Source organism: Zootermopsis nevadensis, unplaced genomic scaffold (assembly GCF_977971745.1).
Source record: "Zootermopsis nevadensis isolate Lab colony 2312 unplaced genomic scaffold, Znev_1.0 Znev_ptg000019l, whole genome shotgun sequence".
Classification (NCBI taxonomy): Eukaryota; Metazoa; Arthropoda; class Insecta; order Blattodea; family Termopsidae; genus Zootermopsis; species Zootermopsis nevadensis.
In genome coordinates this window covers 10,547,409-10,563,395 of record NW_028259151.1, presented here as the reverse complement: position 1 = coordinate 10,563,395, position 15,987 = coordinate 10,547,409, and the positions used below count along the sequence as shown (strand labels likewise).

General features: G+C 38.0%; 2 protein-coding genes across 12 annotated transcripts; one reads left to right on the top strand and one right to left on the bottom strand.

Moving 5' to 3' along the window:
• Window positions 1–24: 24 nt before the first annotated feature.
• Window positions 25–1,032, bottom strand: NP15.6 (NADH dehydrogenase [ubiquinone] 1 beta subcomplex subunit NP15.6). The gene has a single exon (XM_087351313.1). The coding sequence runs from the start codon at window positions 853–855 to the stop codon at window positions 397–399; it is 459 nt and encodes a 152-aa protein (XP_087207439.1). The 5' UTR covers window positions 856–1,032; the 3' UTR covers window positions 25–396.
• A 26-nt stretch (window positions 1,033–1,058) lies between these two features.
• Usp30 (ubiquitin specific protease 30) lies at window positions 1,059–15,915 on the top strand. Of its 11 annotated transcripts, none has more exons than XM_022086518.2 (11): window positions 1,095–1,146; window positions 1,802–1,982; window positions 2,544–2,654; window positions 4,352–4,510; window positions 6,525–6,691; window positions 8,116–8,295; window positions 11,321–11,521; window positions 12,548–12,676; window positions 14,037–14,122; window positions 14,846–14,950; window positions 15,474–15,915. In XM_022086518.2, the coding sequence occupies exons 3-11, from the start codon at window positions 2,546–2,548 to the stop codon at window positions 15,592–15,594; spliced, it is 1,257 nt and encodes a 418-aa protein (XP_021942210.2). In that variant the 5' UTR covers window positions 1,095–1,146; window positions 1,802–1,982; window positions 2,544–2,545; the 3' UTR covers window positions 15,595–15,915. The 11 variants fall into 11 exon arrangements, with proteins under 11 accessions (XP_021942214.2, XP_021942210.2, XP_021942209.2 ...); XM_022086517.2 differs by lacking the exon at window positions 1,095–1,146 and adding an exon at window positions 1,181–1,541; XM_022086516.2 differs by lacking the exon at window positions 1,095–1,146 and adding an exon at window positions 1,541–1,656.
• Window positions 15,916–15,987: the final 72 nt, after the last annotated feature.

Below are 15,987 nucleotides of genomic sequence, written 5' to 3'. Positions count from 1 at the left end.
TAGTGCACAAAAAAGAAAAGGAAATTAACTTTAAACCACAAATGTAATTGGAACATCTAACTGGTTGGTTTGTGTACATCATATAACATGTTTAATGAGCAAATATTTCCATATACAATCAACCTTAGATGGATCACAACAAGCAGGCTGGTTTCTTTCATAAAGGGTTCCACTGATCCAATGTATTAATTTATGATGCCGATTTGCTTTGCAAATATTTACATACCTTGGAAAAAAAAGTGCACTGTAACACAATTTTCATATATTTATAAGATAAACTTCTGATACACAAACTATCAAAATTCCAAAAAATGTTTAACTTCAACCAAAATACAGAACCTTGTAGTCACAACTTATTTGGTTCAATACTACATATGTAAATATTATACAGCTGACTTATATTATAATATCGGTGTCTGCTAATTCTTCATCTGAAGGCAACACAATTTTTTGGGGATCAATGAGGTTTCGGTCTATCGGTGGCAGCCCCTGCGCCTCCCTTCTTCGTAGCTCAAGATATGCTTCACGCTGTGCCCAATCACGTAACAGTACATCAGGATAATAAGTAAATACGAATCCTCCAAACACTATACATAATGTAATGGAAAAGAAAAATGTAGAATGCATAGCATTTGTATCATCCTCTTGCCGTTTGAAGTCATATCCATAACTGACCCAATTCTTCTTTGATACAATGGTGCTTTCTGTCGTTTCACTTTTGTCGGTAGGTTCCGCCACGCTTACAGTCTCTCTGTTTTTCTTCGAAGTTGAAATTATACGAACATTTTTGCCATATGACAACGTAATTGAACGTCGAAAGACGGAACCCTGTACCATACGTACTACACCCGCCATGTTGCTAAATGCTACAAAGGAACGAAAACATAAAATTTCTCTGCAGTAAGTAATTCAATTTCCTACTTCTCTCTTCCGAGGTTAGAAATAAAACTAAAGTCTTAGGTGGACACTCAGAACCTCAAAACAAACATTATAGAAATTCACATATAAGGGAACCTGTTTTATGTAATCACTGTTGAAGAAAAGACAAGTCTAATCTACTAATTTCTCATAATCATAACTACTTTGAATTCCTTCTGTTATGGTGGCAGCAACACTGTAGTGTCGTCTGTAGTACCGTTGAACGAAGTAAGGCCATTAAGAAAAATTGTTCCTACTTTGAAGTAATTTACTGTCGGCTTTCACGGCGGTGAGAATGAAGATAGCTTTCTTCTGTGTTGTAGCGCCATGTAGTCTGGTAGAATTTAACAACGTTTCAGAGGCCCTTTCTGCCTTCATCATCAGGGCAATTTGCGTGGAATCGGTTTGAGCAGTGAAGTTAGGATCGTGTGAGGGCGTGGTAGCGAGGAGCGTGTCTTATCAACCTGTTGATGGAGCAGCAAGGGCCTCTGAAACGTTGGTAAACTTCTACCAGATTAAACGATGCTACATCACGGAAGATAGCCACCTACACCATTGCTCATGACCTGCGCGTTCGTATTGGTTTTTACATTGATGCTCAAATCGTGAGGTGGAACAATGAGGTGAATTATGAAGCAGTTCGGATTGATGAAAGAAATCTCTGTTGATATCCGTCTGTATGCTGGTAACAGACAGTTGTTAGATACATGAAATTTAGGATTTGAGGTTTTCACGGCGGTGAGTCCGAAGATAGCTGCCGCAGAATACAGCAATCTTCATGAAATTTGTTACGGACGTCATAACGTTTGAGGGTAGCAAAATATCGTACTTATTAATTCATAGTGTCTGGTAATACTAATGTGACGATTGCCAAAATTTGCAGGTACTCGCTGTCCTGCTCTGTATGTTTGAGATGTAGAATATTAACGTGCCACAACTAACACTTACAAGCATGGTGGCAACTTTATAAAGTGAAAACAGTTGAACGTTCTGTTTACATACAAAGTTTTATTAACCTGTGCCTGTGTTTGATTGTGTTCACGTAGTTCCTAGTTAAACGAAAGGTAATTGTGTTTATATTTGATATGCATATTGTGTAAAATGATTGCTTAGGCCCACCTTTTTGTGTGATTAGTTGTGAATATTGACCAAGAGTTTGGTTACGTAGTACATTTTACAGAAAGGAATACAATATTGTAGTGTACTTTTAACATTTTAACTGTTCCAAATATATGTGTAATTGCTAAGAAATTATGAGAGTGAATAATGTATCTTTATGGTTTAGTCTTCTGTAGTGTATTTTACTCCTGGGACGTGTTTCTGAAACTGTTTTGTTTTCTGTATATAATGTACTCTGGCTTGCCCCACAGCCTGCTTACTAGGATCTGTTGGTTGCATTTATATCTTGCAGTGTGTTGACCTCCATATGTCAGGATGTTGAAGTGCCTTGTCATTCATTGCCCACTGTTTATGAAGTTCATTAAAAATGATTGTAGAAAACTGATATAATGTACACATTATTACAAGCACCAAGTAATATGTGTGATGTCACACCATTTAATGTACTGATCATACTAATTCAGTACACCCCATTAGATTGTCACTACATACATTTTTCTTTGCAGTCATGCCGGAAACAAAACGTGAGAATGTTTTATTGTTTGCCACAGTATCAGTCATACTGGCAGTTGGAGCTTTCATTTTCTGGGGACCTTTGTTTCATCAGAAGCGTAGGGGTGAGTTAGATCCAGTCCATTTCTAGCTAGGTAGGCAGTGTTAGGTGGTTATGAAAAGATTTCATGTAAAAAAATAAATATTCAGTAGGAGTGTTGACAAATTTTATAACTTTATAATTTTTAGGCAATGAGGAGCAGTATAAACTCAGGAAAAGAGTATAATATGCAGTAAAGAGAAATGCCTTTAAAAGGGTTTTATTACACCCAAGCTATAAAGGTGGGTAGAAATTTGCTGCTCAGTTCCAAAAAATTATAATTTTGTGTGTATAATACTTAATTTTTCAAAAAAGCTGTCTGTAAAAATTTGAATTTTTTTTAGTATTTCACCTGTGTTGTGTGTATAGAATGTAAATGAAGAATGTGCAGTGAGTATTTGTATTGTCTTGAATCTTGCATCTTGAAGGTTGTATCATTAACAGATAGCTAGTTATGTCACTAGAAAGTTACTGTTGTCAGTACAAAGTTCCTATTTTCATACCGAGTCAGTGCTTCTCTTGCCATTTTCCCTTTGGTAGGTGACTCCCAAGAGCTGTGTGTTTGGGCTCCATTTGTTTTATGTTCCATTTCTCATGAAAAGTCTTGGGAAATGTGTCACTGTAGTTCACACTAAATCCAATATGCATGACAAGGCATATACAGGATATCAAGTACTTGAGTCATACATAGTGAATACAGTTGTTTTAAAGATTTTAGTGTGTGTCATGGCAGCCAACTGGATGAATTGTGGATATTATTTGAGGCTGTCCAAGATTCATTTGTCTGTTGACTTTGAGCCATAAGCAGGTCAAAAAGAACAATTTTGAAGTTTGGATTTGAATTACGTAAGATTGTTTGAATAGAGGCTAGCTGTCTGTGGAATTTTGACACATACTGAATAATAACAAATAGTAACAATGGTCATCATCATCTACGGTGCTTCGGCCTGTTTTTGGGCCATGACCTCCCCACTTAGGAGGATTCTTGGTCTTTTGAAGCATGCATTTGTGAGTAGTGAGTGACCAGCCCACTTACTCTGCACAATCCTCAATCCTGATTTAACTGCCAGAGCCATCTAGCAGTAAATCAGGAGACTTGGGTGAGAAATGGCCGCTGAATTTTGCTTATGAAACATCTCATATCATGCTCGTAAGGTTCTTTTACATGCCATAAATCTACAACATGGGAATGCTGGCTTTACTTCCCCTCAAAAGGAAGTTGTACTACAGATTTTTTCTAGATTCCTTTAAATCCACGCAGTCATCTTGTTTATATTCATTCTCAGTTGATATGTTAAGGTCCCAGTGATTAAATGTTAATTCATGTTCTGTGGTTTTTTCAGCTGGATTTCGGTCTAAAACTTTGGTTTATTCCCAAAAGCTTCACATCAGTTTTTTGTCTTTCTCACACATTAACACATCATCTACAAAAATTAATGTCTTTATGTCTGGTTTCCTATTTTTTTCCTGTAATGTTACTAATAGTGTCATGCATCACTGAAGTCAAAGCATGTTGAAATAACATTTATGAATTTGGCCCATACCGCAAAGAAAACATATAACACTTCTCCATTGCAAAGATCATCTTGTTAACACTGTTTTTTTGGAAGTAATCCCTTTTCATAGTGGGAATCATACAAAATGAAGAGTTATTGTTTGTTGAAGCAGGAGTTACAGCTTGTGTCCATGTATGAGTAATTTATATTTTTGTTTCTGTTTCAGGTAAGGTTCTTGGCCTTGTGAATCTTGGTTACACGTGTTTTCTGAACACATTGCTACAGGCATTGGCATCTTGCCCTGTTGTTTTGGACTGGCTGTCAAAACATCAAAATAGTGCCAATAAGAAAAGCTTCATTGCAGCATTGCAGAACACTCTCCAAGGTAAAAGAACAAGAGACAGTTTTATATTTCTTGACCTCTGGAAGTGTGCCAGCAAACAGTTCTTTTAATTTGAATAATAATATCCAAGAAAATTTTTATTCAAATGACTCATCACCATCGTCAAGAACTTTTAGATTTGATAGTTCTTTTAATGTTTTATTATGGTAGATATTTTGTGGAATTTTGTCACAGGTCACATTTTGAAGAAATTTCTTTCAAAGCATAGGCATTAGATTGAGACACTAAAATTCTGTGTTTTCTTAATTAGCCCTGTGAAGCACAGTTATGACTATATGTGTACACTGTACAACAAAAATCAATCATTTAAAATTATCTAAGTATGAAAGCAAGACTAATGTAAGCATGCAGCTGGCATCATAATTTCAGTCATTTGTAATCTGCCTGTGTTTGTCCAACATGGCTTTTCTCTGCTACCCAGTAATTACAGTTATGCCACATGTCTGTTAAGCAAAGACACCGATATGTTTGCGCAGTTTGAAGAAAAACGTGAATTAACATTAATTACTTCTCCAAGACATGTGACTAGGTTCTACAGCAAAATGAAGGTGATGGCTTCTTTACTTGGACATTCGTATTCACTGGCAAGCAAGATGGTACAGTAGAAGATTGATGTGAAGATACGCAATTTCATTACCCTGATCTCAGCATTTTTTTAAATGCATATGTCATATTTAAACAAATACTTTTTCAGTCTGTGCAGTTATAAATTATTCAACTCTGTTTAAAAATTTCTGTGTGCCAATAGCAATTGGAGCTGGATACACAAATATGTAGGTTGTGTTGTTTGTAGTTATTATGTAAGCATGTGTAGTCCAGTAACTTCCTGTTAACAAGCAAAAAGTAATCACCAGTTATTACTGTGTTATTTGTGCTGCATTGGTGAGGTTAGAATTATGATGGAAGTAGATATTTCATACAATTTTCCATGATTTATTGTTCATTGGCATCATGATTTAAAGGTTTTATGTTGAAATCCGAATGTAGATAGTCTCTGTCACTGGACTAGCTCTATCTAAGGGACCCAACAGAGTAGGTACCTCTCACCTGAAAACAGAGACAGAACCAGCCTCCGAAAAGGCGTGGTTTCAAAGAATAGACGATGGAAAAAGTCCTGACAATGACTAATTTTAAGTGTAAACTACTGTCATCAAAACCCTTTAGAATTGAATTTTTCCATCTTCTGTTGACATAGAGACTTTCTAGAATGTTCTGCATGTGTATGGAATATGCTAATGAGCCATTTATACCTGCTCATTGTATTAAGTGTTTTCTGTCCTCCTTCTGCCCTGATGATGGCAGCAGTATATTCCTCTGAAACTACAGCATGCAGCCAAAATACTGCATGGTAGAAATAACCCAGAAGATAATCTATACTAAACATTGTATTTTATTGGAATCAACATAATGCAATTCATTTGAATAATTAAAAACATGTTTTGTGACTCCACTGGAGACTTAATCCAGCATTATGCTCTTTTGAAAAGTCGGTGCGGAACATCAAGATTTAAGGAAAAATTAGAACAGAATCATGTGGGTAGGCACAGTTTGTTTTGTGGAGAAGTGTTTGACTGGTGAGACGAGCCATCTTTTGTTGACATTAAATGTAGGTTATGTGGGAATTTTAAAATCAAATCCCTCTTTGTTAAAAAAAAAATTAAGTGCACTTGTTTGTTTATTACCAACATGACAGTGTATACAAGTTGAATTGAAGTTCTGCTTTCTAAAAAATGTCCATTTACTTATAGCAAACTGTTGGGATTTATTTTTTGGTACTCATAATATTTGGTTCTCTGTTGACAGCCCTGTAGTTGTCTGTTAAATAATACATTGTTACAAAGAATTTATATTACATATTAAATGAGATTTCGTAGGGCCTTAAAAATACAGAAGTAGAGTTTTTAATAAGATGATCGTATCCCCCCCATCCCCTGACTCAGACAGATCCACTGCCACTCCATAGCACCAAGTTACATGTTGATAATAATGTTGGCAGTATTGAATGGAAAGGAGGGAAGTGAAGATCCATACACTCCGTCAAAGTTGATCCAATCGCTACATGGCCATGGATGGATTATATCACCTGGGGAACAAGATGCACATGAATTATTCCTTGTTATTGTTACAACATTGGAAGAAGAGGTACAACAGAAACTTCCAAAGGTGTGACAGCTTTTATTCCTGTTTTCTGGTTTTAAGTAGAGCTAATGTTCGTTATGTATGCCCAAGGAAAGGTTCAAAGAAATGCGCTGTTGTACAAATGATTAATTACAGTCATTGTTCATGTGAGATGGAATAAGTGTCCATGAAGTGGCCAGCTCTGAGCTGATAAGAGCAGGGCAGCCTCTCACCAGTGTTATTGCACTTCAGTACAGTAAAAGTAATACTTTTACCAAATAGTATGATCTCATAAAATAGTAAATTAAGTATACTTGGTATTTTTCACTGTATATCATGTATATGATATAGCTATACAGTGTTTTGGGAACAGGATCTTCAGGTAATCAGTTGCCTTTACAGTGAATGTTTTAGTGGCGGTCAGGATTCAACCCAGATTCTTTTGAATACAGATCCGCTATGCTTGCTGCTAGTGCATTGATTTTATTTAAGAGATTCGCTGATCATTGAATGAGGTATGGTTGATAGACAAGGGCTAAGAAATGCCCTGCCTTTATGGGTCTTGCTGTTTGATCACAAAAACGTCTGTTTGAACCCATCCTTGTACCATTTCATTTTACCTGCACTGTTTTAAGTTTTCATTCAGTACACAACAAAGAACTAATTCCATGGTGCAGAATCTTGAGAAGCTGATAGTATGCTCAGCTAGTCAAAAAGTTTCCCACCTATTATGGAACCCACATCCAACTTTTAAAACACTGTTTAATTTAAATATACGAGGCGTGTCCCAAAAGTAAGTTTCCCACTCGTCCCACAGCTAGCAAACCTTATATTGAGCGAAGCGACTGTGCGTACGTGATAGAGCAATGACGTAGAATGGCGCATGCACTAACGGCACTTCCCGCGTTCTCACAGTAGCATCGTTGCAGCTGTTGAAGATGGAGGTTCTTATTCCAGCTCCCGCCGACTGTGAAGTGCGGTCAGTGATAACGCTAGGCCGCACACGGCTCGACGGACAGCGAGTCTCCTGCAGGAGTTCAGCTCGGAGGTGTTTAATCATTCACCCTACAGCCCGGACCTTGCTCCCAGTGATTTCCATCTTTTCCTACACCTCAAGAAATTCCTATCCGGTCAGCGTCAGCGTTTTGAGAATGACAGAGAGGCGGAGATGGTTGTCACACAGTGGTTCCAATCCCAGGCGGCAGACTTCTACGACACAGGTATTCAAAAGTTGGTCCCACGGTATGACAAATGTCTCAATTCCGGTGGCGAATATGTTGAAAAATAGCTGGACACTTGCTGTATCTGTTGCAATAAATATTTCCATGAAATTGTGTTTTGTTTCTGTAAACGGCCCCAGGGAAACTTACTTTAAGGACGAGCCTCGTACATAAAATAGTGACCACTGAAGCTTTGTTACTGATCATTGGAAAAGTGAGTAAAGTGTTGATGTGCGTGTATCATCACAGGTGTGTTCATTGTCTGCTGCTGTTGAGGACGGCCTGAGGGAAATTCAGCAGCATGGGCTGCAGGCCACATTGCTCAGTCCCAAGCCTAGCAGCTGGTGGCAGGAAGCCAAATTAAAAGGCCCACTCCCTTTCCAGGGCCTCTTTGCAAGTCAGTTGCAGTGTATGAGCTGTAAATACAAGGTACTTCATCTCTCCAATTACTGGACAGAGCCATATGTAATTTTTGTTGTAAAGGCACACAAAAGTTCCTTCATAAGCATTCTTTACAGGCAACTTATTGAATTAACATAGAAAGCATAGGTCATGTGTGAATGAATGAATTAATGAATGAGGTGTGGGCAATTAATGACCCTAGCATTGCAATGACATTTGATCTGTTGTGCATCCTCATGTATATTTAGCTCTGTAGTAGTCTTGTACAAGTGCAGTACATTTCTTAGTGGGCTATGGTGTTAGTCATTTGGTTTCATAGATTTTAGTTCCAAGTGGCAAAATCTTCATAGTCACATAGAATGTGCGAGGCAATTTGTGCTTTGCTGTGACATCCATCACAGTTCAGGCTCTTTATCAGTCCCAGTCCCTATAAATCTTTAAGTTACAGTTACAACTACACAGGCGAATTCAGAGTCATGTGGCCACGCTTTGGGAAGTTGTTGGGCAGATAATTTTGACTGGAAAATGTAAGTTAATTGTTGAGATTTGGGGCTCTCACAGAGGTAAAACGTTAATGTTGGTCTTCTCGGTTGTAACACCAAGTGGACTTGTACATAGATACCACTGTTGCAGAGGAACATATTGTCTCCATCTTAGGGTTGCAAGGTGGACTGTATAAAAGGGGTCAGGATGTCTAGGCTAGGAAGAATTGGCCATCCTGAATGAAGTTGTGAGGAGGAATGACTCCCTGTTGGCCCAGACCATTTCCTCCTCATCTGTAAAATTTGGTTGGCCAATTCCCTCTAGCCTAGTCCTTCTCCTGACACTATATAAGCTCTTCATTTCCCAACAGCCCCACTTCAGCCCTGAAGATGGAGACAGTATAGTTCTCCAAAACTTTGGTATCTACATGCAAGTCTGTGTGACATTACAGTCCAGAAGTCCAACCTTGGCCAGTAAATTGTTTGTTTCATCACTCTTGACAAATTATAGTATTTGCCACTTATGAAAATTAAATAATTGTTCATTCATATTTACTGCTTCTTCTTCTTCTTTTTTTGAGGGGGGGCATATACCACCTTTATTTACTCCTTTTAATTACAGTGAATGTAAAGCGAGGATTCTGAAGTTATTGACTCTTTTCAATTTGAATTATACGAGGGTCGCTCATTAAGTAATGCCCCACATTTTTTTCCTCAGAACATATTTATTCAAGATGGCTCAAATTTAGTGACAATATAAATCAATGTTTCCTTTACACATACTATTTTTCCACATAGTCCCCATCAACTTGTACGGTTTTACGCCAGCGTGGAACAAGTGCATGCATGCCTTGCCGGTACCAGCTCTTGTCCTGTGCACGTAGCCATGTCCTCACTGCTTGAATCACGCTCTCGTCATCTTCAAATCTTGTTCCGCGGATAGCATCTTTAAGTGGCCCAAAGAGATGGAAGTCGGAGGGTGCCAGATCTGGACTGTAGGGTGGATGGGGTAGCACCGTCCAACCCAATTTGGTGATTTCTTCCCGGGTTCTCAGACTTGTGTGAGGGCGTGCATTGTCGTGCAGGAGCAAAATTTCTGCTGGATGCTTGTGAGGCCGAACTCGTCGAAAACTCTTCTTGAGGGTTTTCAGGGTCCTGATGTACGCGTCTGAATTGATGGTCGCACCTCTTGGCATCACATCCACAAGAATGACCCCATCACTGTCCCAAAAGACAGTCATCATGACTTTTCCGGCGGAGGGAGTTGTCTTGAATTTCTTCTTTCTCGGTGATTGAGGATGATGCCACTCCATTGACTGCCTTTTTGTCTCTGGCTCAAAGTGGTGTATCCAGGTTTCGTCACCTGTAATGATCCGGGACAGAAAGACCTCTCCCTCAGCATCAAAACGCTCCAACAATTCAGAAGAAATCGTTTTCCTTTGAATCCTGTGGTCTGCTGTGAGACTTCGTGGAACCCATCTTGCGCACACCTTCGAATATGCGAGAGCCTGGATAATTGCAATCACACTTCCATTGCTGACTGAAAGCTGTTGGGCCAATTGTCGAGTTGTGATGCGCCGATCCTCACGAATAATGGCATCCGCGCGGTTCAACATGTCTGGAGTGGTGGCTGTGGCAGGACGCCCAGAGCGCGGCAGATCACGGAGCTCGGTTTCTTCACTTCCTGAAGCTTTAACTCTCTTAGCCCAGCGACCAACGGTGCTCCTATCGACTGCACAGCTTCCATACACAGCACACAAACGTTTATGAATGTTCACCACCGTTTCTTTTTCAGCAACAAGGAATTCAATTACAGCTCGTTGCTTGTAACGAGAGTCGTTCACAGACGCCATTTTAACAGTTCACTACAGCTCCGCTATCGGTTGGAATCATTTGAAACTCCGTACACGAACGCGGGAAACATCAAATCTCAAGCATGTAAAAGTACACTTTTCTATCTTCATTATTGGCTGAGAAAAAAAATGTGGGGCATTACTTAATGAGCGACCCTCGTACATCATTCATTCGTCTTACAGTAGGGACTGACACACTGTTCTGCATAACTAAATTGTGCTGTCTTGTTTTCCTGGCATCACGCGCACGTCAACAAGCTTCTAAGGCATCCACTGCTGATAACTGTTCCCCGATTCCAGGACAGGTTAGAACATGAATCACCTCTAACTGTTTGTGAACAGAGTAAAATCCATTAGAGACTCGTGGTCTGACTGATAAATTAGACAGTCTGAGAAACAACGGCTGTAATTGAGACCTGGACCCAACTGGTCACCTAACCGATTTATTCATTTGGCCCTGTTCATTCTGGAACATTACATTACTAATGAGAATTGTACTCCCCACAATGACATTTTTATAATACGGCAATTTCATCGGTGCATAATGATAAATACAATCTGACTTTGAAAGTGTTACAGAATACATTTGATAATCCTCTTTTTGTTCCTGTTCTATGGCTACTGCTGTCTCAAAAGTGGATTGTTCTGGTGTTTCTAGACAGACAGAAACAGGAAAGAAGAAATTAGTAGTTTGCATGTAACTTTATTATTTTCTAGTCTGCAGTCCACTATGCCACATTCTACAGCTTGTCACTTGTACTTCCACCAAGATTATCTGTTCTTGGAACTATGGATGAGTTTTATACACTGCAAGAACTAATTGGACATTATGTGACCAGTCGAGTGGTGAATGATGTTACGTGTGATGGCTGTGGATGTCGTGACACTGCGCAGGTGAAGAGCCTCAACTTTGGCAAGGTGACTGTTGGATAAATTCTTGTACTTAAAATTAAATGTAAGTGTACATACAGATACAATGCTTGTTATAAGTTATTTCAGCTACTTCTATCATCTGTCTTAGCTTTCCAAAATGTGAAAGATGAATATATATAAAACAATTATTTTTCAAGTGTTTTGTGTTTTTGTGAAACATGATCTCTTATTTTGATGGAAGAGCATAATTCAGAAAACCAAGTGGGTAGGAAGACACAAGAAGGCACATGTAATGTTTACACATTAAATCTGTTTCTTAAAATTATGCCATATTTGGAACAAACGGGGTAGGACGCAGAGGATCTGTCAAGTAAGCCCAGTGATTGCCAGATGTAACCCTACCTGCCATTTTCTTGTGGGATTACTTGATAGATGCATTCTGCAGCACAAAGCCAGCAACAATTCAAGAGGTCTGGCAAGAAATTTAACAGTCTTGTACAGCTTCCCAGCAGCAACTTTTGTGGCTGTTTGCCAATCAATTATTTACCACTGAACAGTGCCATGAAGCTAATGATGGTAGCTTTGAACACCTGCGCTAGATTTGCTAATTCCCCAAGTGCAAATGCTGACATATGTAATGTTTTAGTTTATTAAAATGTCTTTACTTCATTTGAGTGTGTGTATACATCTATTTGGGAAATATTTCCAGTGAATGCAGTAGGTCATGGAAATTGCTGCAAGTGACTGCAGAATATTGTGTCGTTAGTGGTGGCGTAGTGATGCAGTTAGTGCGGTGACTTATTTGCTGTTGAGCAGAAAGAGAAAGTTGTGCTATTTCTTGTATAAACAAAAAGTCTTGCATTAAAACAGGTGATTTTGTAGCCAGTGGAGGCAATCCTCGTTGAGATTTTTTGTGGTAATCTTCTGTTTCTCTGGGCAGGTGGTAGAATAGAACCTAAAAATAAACTGTGGGTGTCTCCTTCCTTGACCTTTCTAATCACCGCACCATCGAATACTGCTGAATCTAGCAGTTGAAAAGGCTAATCAATTCTGTTGTTTCATGTTCACTAGCTGCCAAGATGTCTCTGTATTCACATTGCACGGACCATCTGGGAAGGAGAACCACTGAAGCGGGATGATCACATCAGATTTCCTGAGATACTTGTCATGGATCCGTACACATACAATTATATTCAACAGGTAATTGTCGTTTGTTAGTTAGCCAACATTTCTTATCTGTTTGCAATAAAGTGCATGAAAGGAATGTGTATATTATGTGTGTTCTTATATTTTATCCCTGAAACTACTTGATCTGGGGGTTACAGCAAAATTGTTAATTATACCTGTTAAAGTTAATATTAAATTTATAAGTCACTGTTATTTGTAAGTTATATTTGGATATGTTTTTGATAAAACGAATATTTAGCAGTATAAAAAATATTTGTTGATTTTGTGCATTGTGATATTTGTAGTACAAGTAGGTTTACAACAGTAGATTATATTAAATATATGTCTAGACAAGTTAGGTAAGCAAAACCGCAAAGAACATTTAGAAAGTATGTTCACTCCAGTGGAGAATACCTTTCTGCTGTTGTTTATGTTAAAGATTAATTTACTGACTGACTGGTCAGTATACCTGATTGAGCACTAATGCTGTATTCTGACGGATGAAATCAGGATTGCCACTGGCAATTACGCAGACTACCATTGTTGGTCTTCTGGATCATTGTACCATGTGGATCTATAGGTAGATCCTACAAGGTCACATGTCACTACAATCCAGAATACTGATCAGGATCTTCACTGCTTGTATGAAGCACCTGGGCTAATGTAAATGGTCTTGACCCTCTGTGATTACCATGTTTTCTCTTGTATGTGTTATCTTTTCTTTGGTCATTTGTATTTAATTCTCTTGTGCTTGTAAACTTCTATCAGACTACACGGTGCTTAAACCCAGAAGAGAGTTATCTTCACCCTAATAATATTTGGTTAAAAATATACATTATTGAGCTTCTTGTGTGATATTCTCCTGTGTACCCTTCACTTCATCTCTCTTTGGCCTAAATATTCTCCTGTGTACCCTGTTCTCAGACACCCTCAATCTGTGTTCTTCCCTGAATGGGAGAGACCAGGTTTCACACCCATATAGAACAGCAGGTAAAATTATAGTTTTATATATTTTAAGTTTTGCATTTTTAGATAGCACATGGAAAGACAGAAGATTCTGAACTACATGGTAAGAAGCAGTCCCTGAATTCATCAGCACTCTCACCTCGCAAACTTATGTGCCCACCATGTTGATATTACTGACTGTAAGAAACAAAAAGCTTGAGTTCGGGAGTTGTCTGCAGTGGCATAACATTCATACCAAGATTTGTGAAAAATGGTTTAAAAGTTTAAAAGTTAAACTGACAACATACACACACAGCTTGGTGAGCTCGTAAGCCTACTTTCATTCCTTGGGCTTAAAAGTAATGTTTTGGCAGTCAGAAAACTGAGCTGGCTGTCAGTGCAGCACACAGATAATTTGGTTACACTCATTATTGCACATTTTTTACAGAAACAACTATCAAACAGTAAACTGCAAGTAGGTGACCAGTCATGCACCAACGGGTTGATTAATTCATCTTCACTAACAAGGAAGAGGTACAGTTAAAATTCATTCCTTCTTATTTGTAGAAATGTTTTCTCAGTTGTAGTTGCAATATTTTATGGTATGATACAAAGCATGAAACAAGACAAGTTTTGTTTTCTTTGCTAGCTCTTTATGAACATCATACATTAATTTTGTAAATCCAATTTCTTTTGGTTTTATTATAGAAAGATGGTCATGGATTTATCTTGAAAGTTATTGAAAATGTTTGAATTTTGAATGAATATTTATTGTTATCCAGATAATCCTTAGGCTATTAGCCGTGTCATCTGGTAAAAACTCACCAACATTTCAGGGACCGTCTCTGTCCCCACCATCAGGGCGTCTTCCATGTGTAAATCAGTAGCCAAAGAAACAGAAATTCAAGCGTCTTTTCACATTGGAAACTTTAATCACGATAGATTTATTTGAATAAAAATTTTCTTGGATATTATCCATCGTCTAGTAAATAAAATATAAAACGTAAAACGACGTTTCGGAGATGGGGCTCTATTTCCTCCTTCAGGTTCCTACTCAGTTGGGCCCACTAGATAGAGCTAATCCCATCTCCGAAACGTCGTTTTACGTTTTATATTTTACTTACTAGACGATGGATAATATTCAAGAAAATTTTTATTCAAATGACTCATCACCATCGTCAAGAACTTTTAGATTTGATATACGATCGATTTAAATGCTTTGTCAATGTATTCCATCGAGATGCTTTCCCTCCACAGATTCAGACATCTCTACCAACTTACAGCTGTAGTGGTCCATAAAGGTAGTTTGTTTTATGGACATTTTATTACATATAGGAGAGGAGTCGGCAAGTATTACAACAGGTATGATCGTTATTATGCTCTGTGAAGCGCGTTTGAATGGTTTACTTGCCAGTGCTTTCTAAACTGTGTTATATATAGTAGCTTCAAAAGTCCAGGGACAGGAGCATTTTCCTTGAATGCATCGGCAGATTTACACTACCATGCTCCTTTATACACCCTAGCAAAACAGGTTTTAACAGAACACAGGTGTGTTTTAGTAACATCACTGTTTGAGTGGTGCCTGTAGAGCCTGGCCTGTGGTTATTATTGTTATTTTTTAATAAGTTCTTCTGCTCTGAATACGTTTACAAGTAAACCTTGGGTTTTGTGAAATGGCAGTTTTATTTTTCACTTAAATGGTCGATAGGCACAAATAACCTTGGAATCTTGCATAAAATCACCTTTCTGTACAGACATGTTCATTAATTGTAGTACAGCATATATAAATTTTGGGGTGCTGGTTGGTTTTATTTGTCATATTAAGGTGTCTGCTTAGTATTCCATTAAGGAGGTTTTCTTAACGTCTTTATAACTGATGTTTCAGTTGGTTTTACACGTCGGATGCAGAAGTACGTGAAACGACACTACATGAAGTAATGCAGGCAAGTGCCTATATGTTGTTCTACACAAAATTTACCAGTTCTGCATCTCATTCTGTACATTAGTACATTGTTGCATTTTGTGATGCACATTATGTAAGTAATTTTGGGACAGTATTGACTTGGTAAATGTTCATGTTTGCAAATTGTCTTGTAACACCAGGTGCAACAACATTCTTGTCAGTCATACTGAAGAGCAGTGAGTTGTTTCTTTTGAATTTCTGCAAAATATCTTTATGCCAGTGTTCATAATAAAGAGTCATGATGCTAATCAAAATTTGAAAATACTTATATACTGTGATAATTCCACACTTAGTTTATGTAATCTGTTTTTAATGTTTTAATGCTAGTATTATTTACCTGTTTTAATAAATTTGTTTTTATGCAGTTCTGTGTAGTGATATTAATTTATACCCGCCATATGAGACATCTAATTAAAAATACACAAGAAAAATTAAT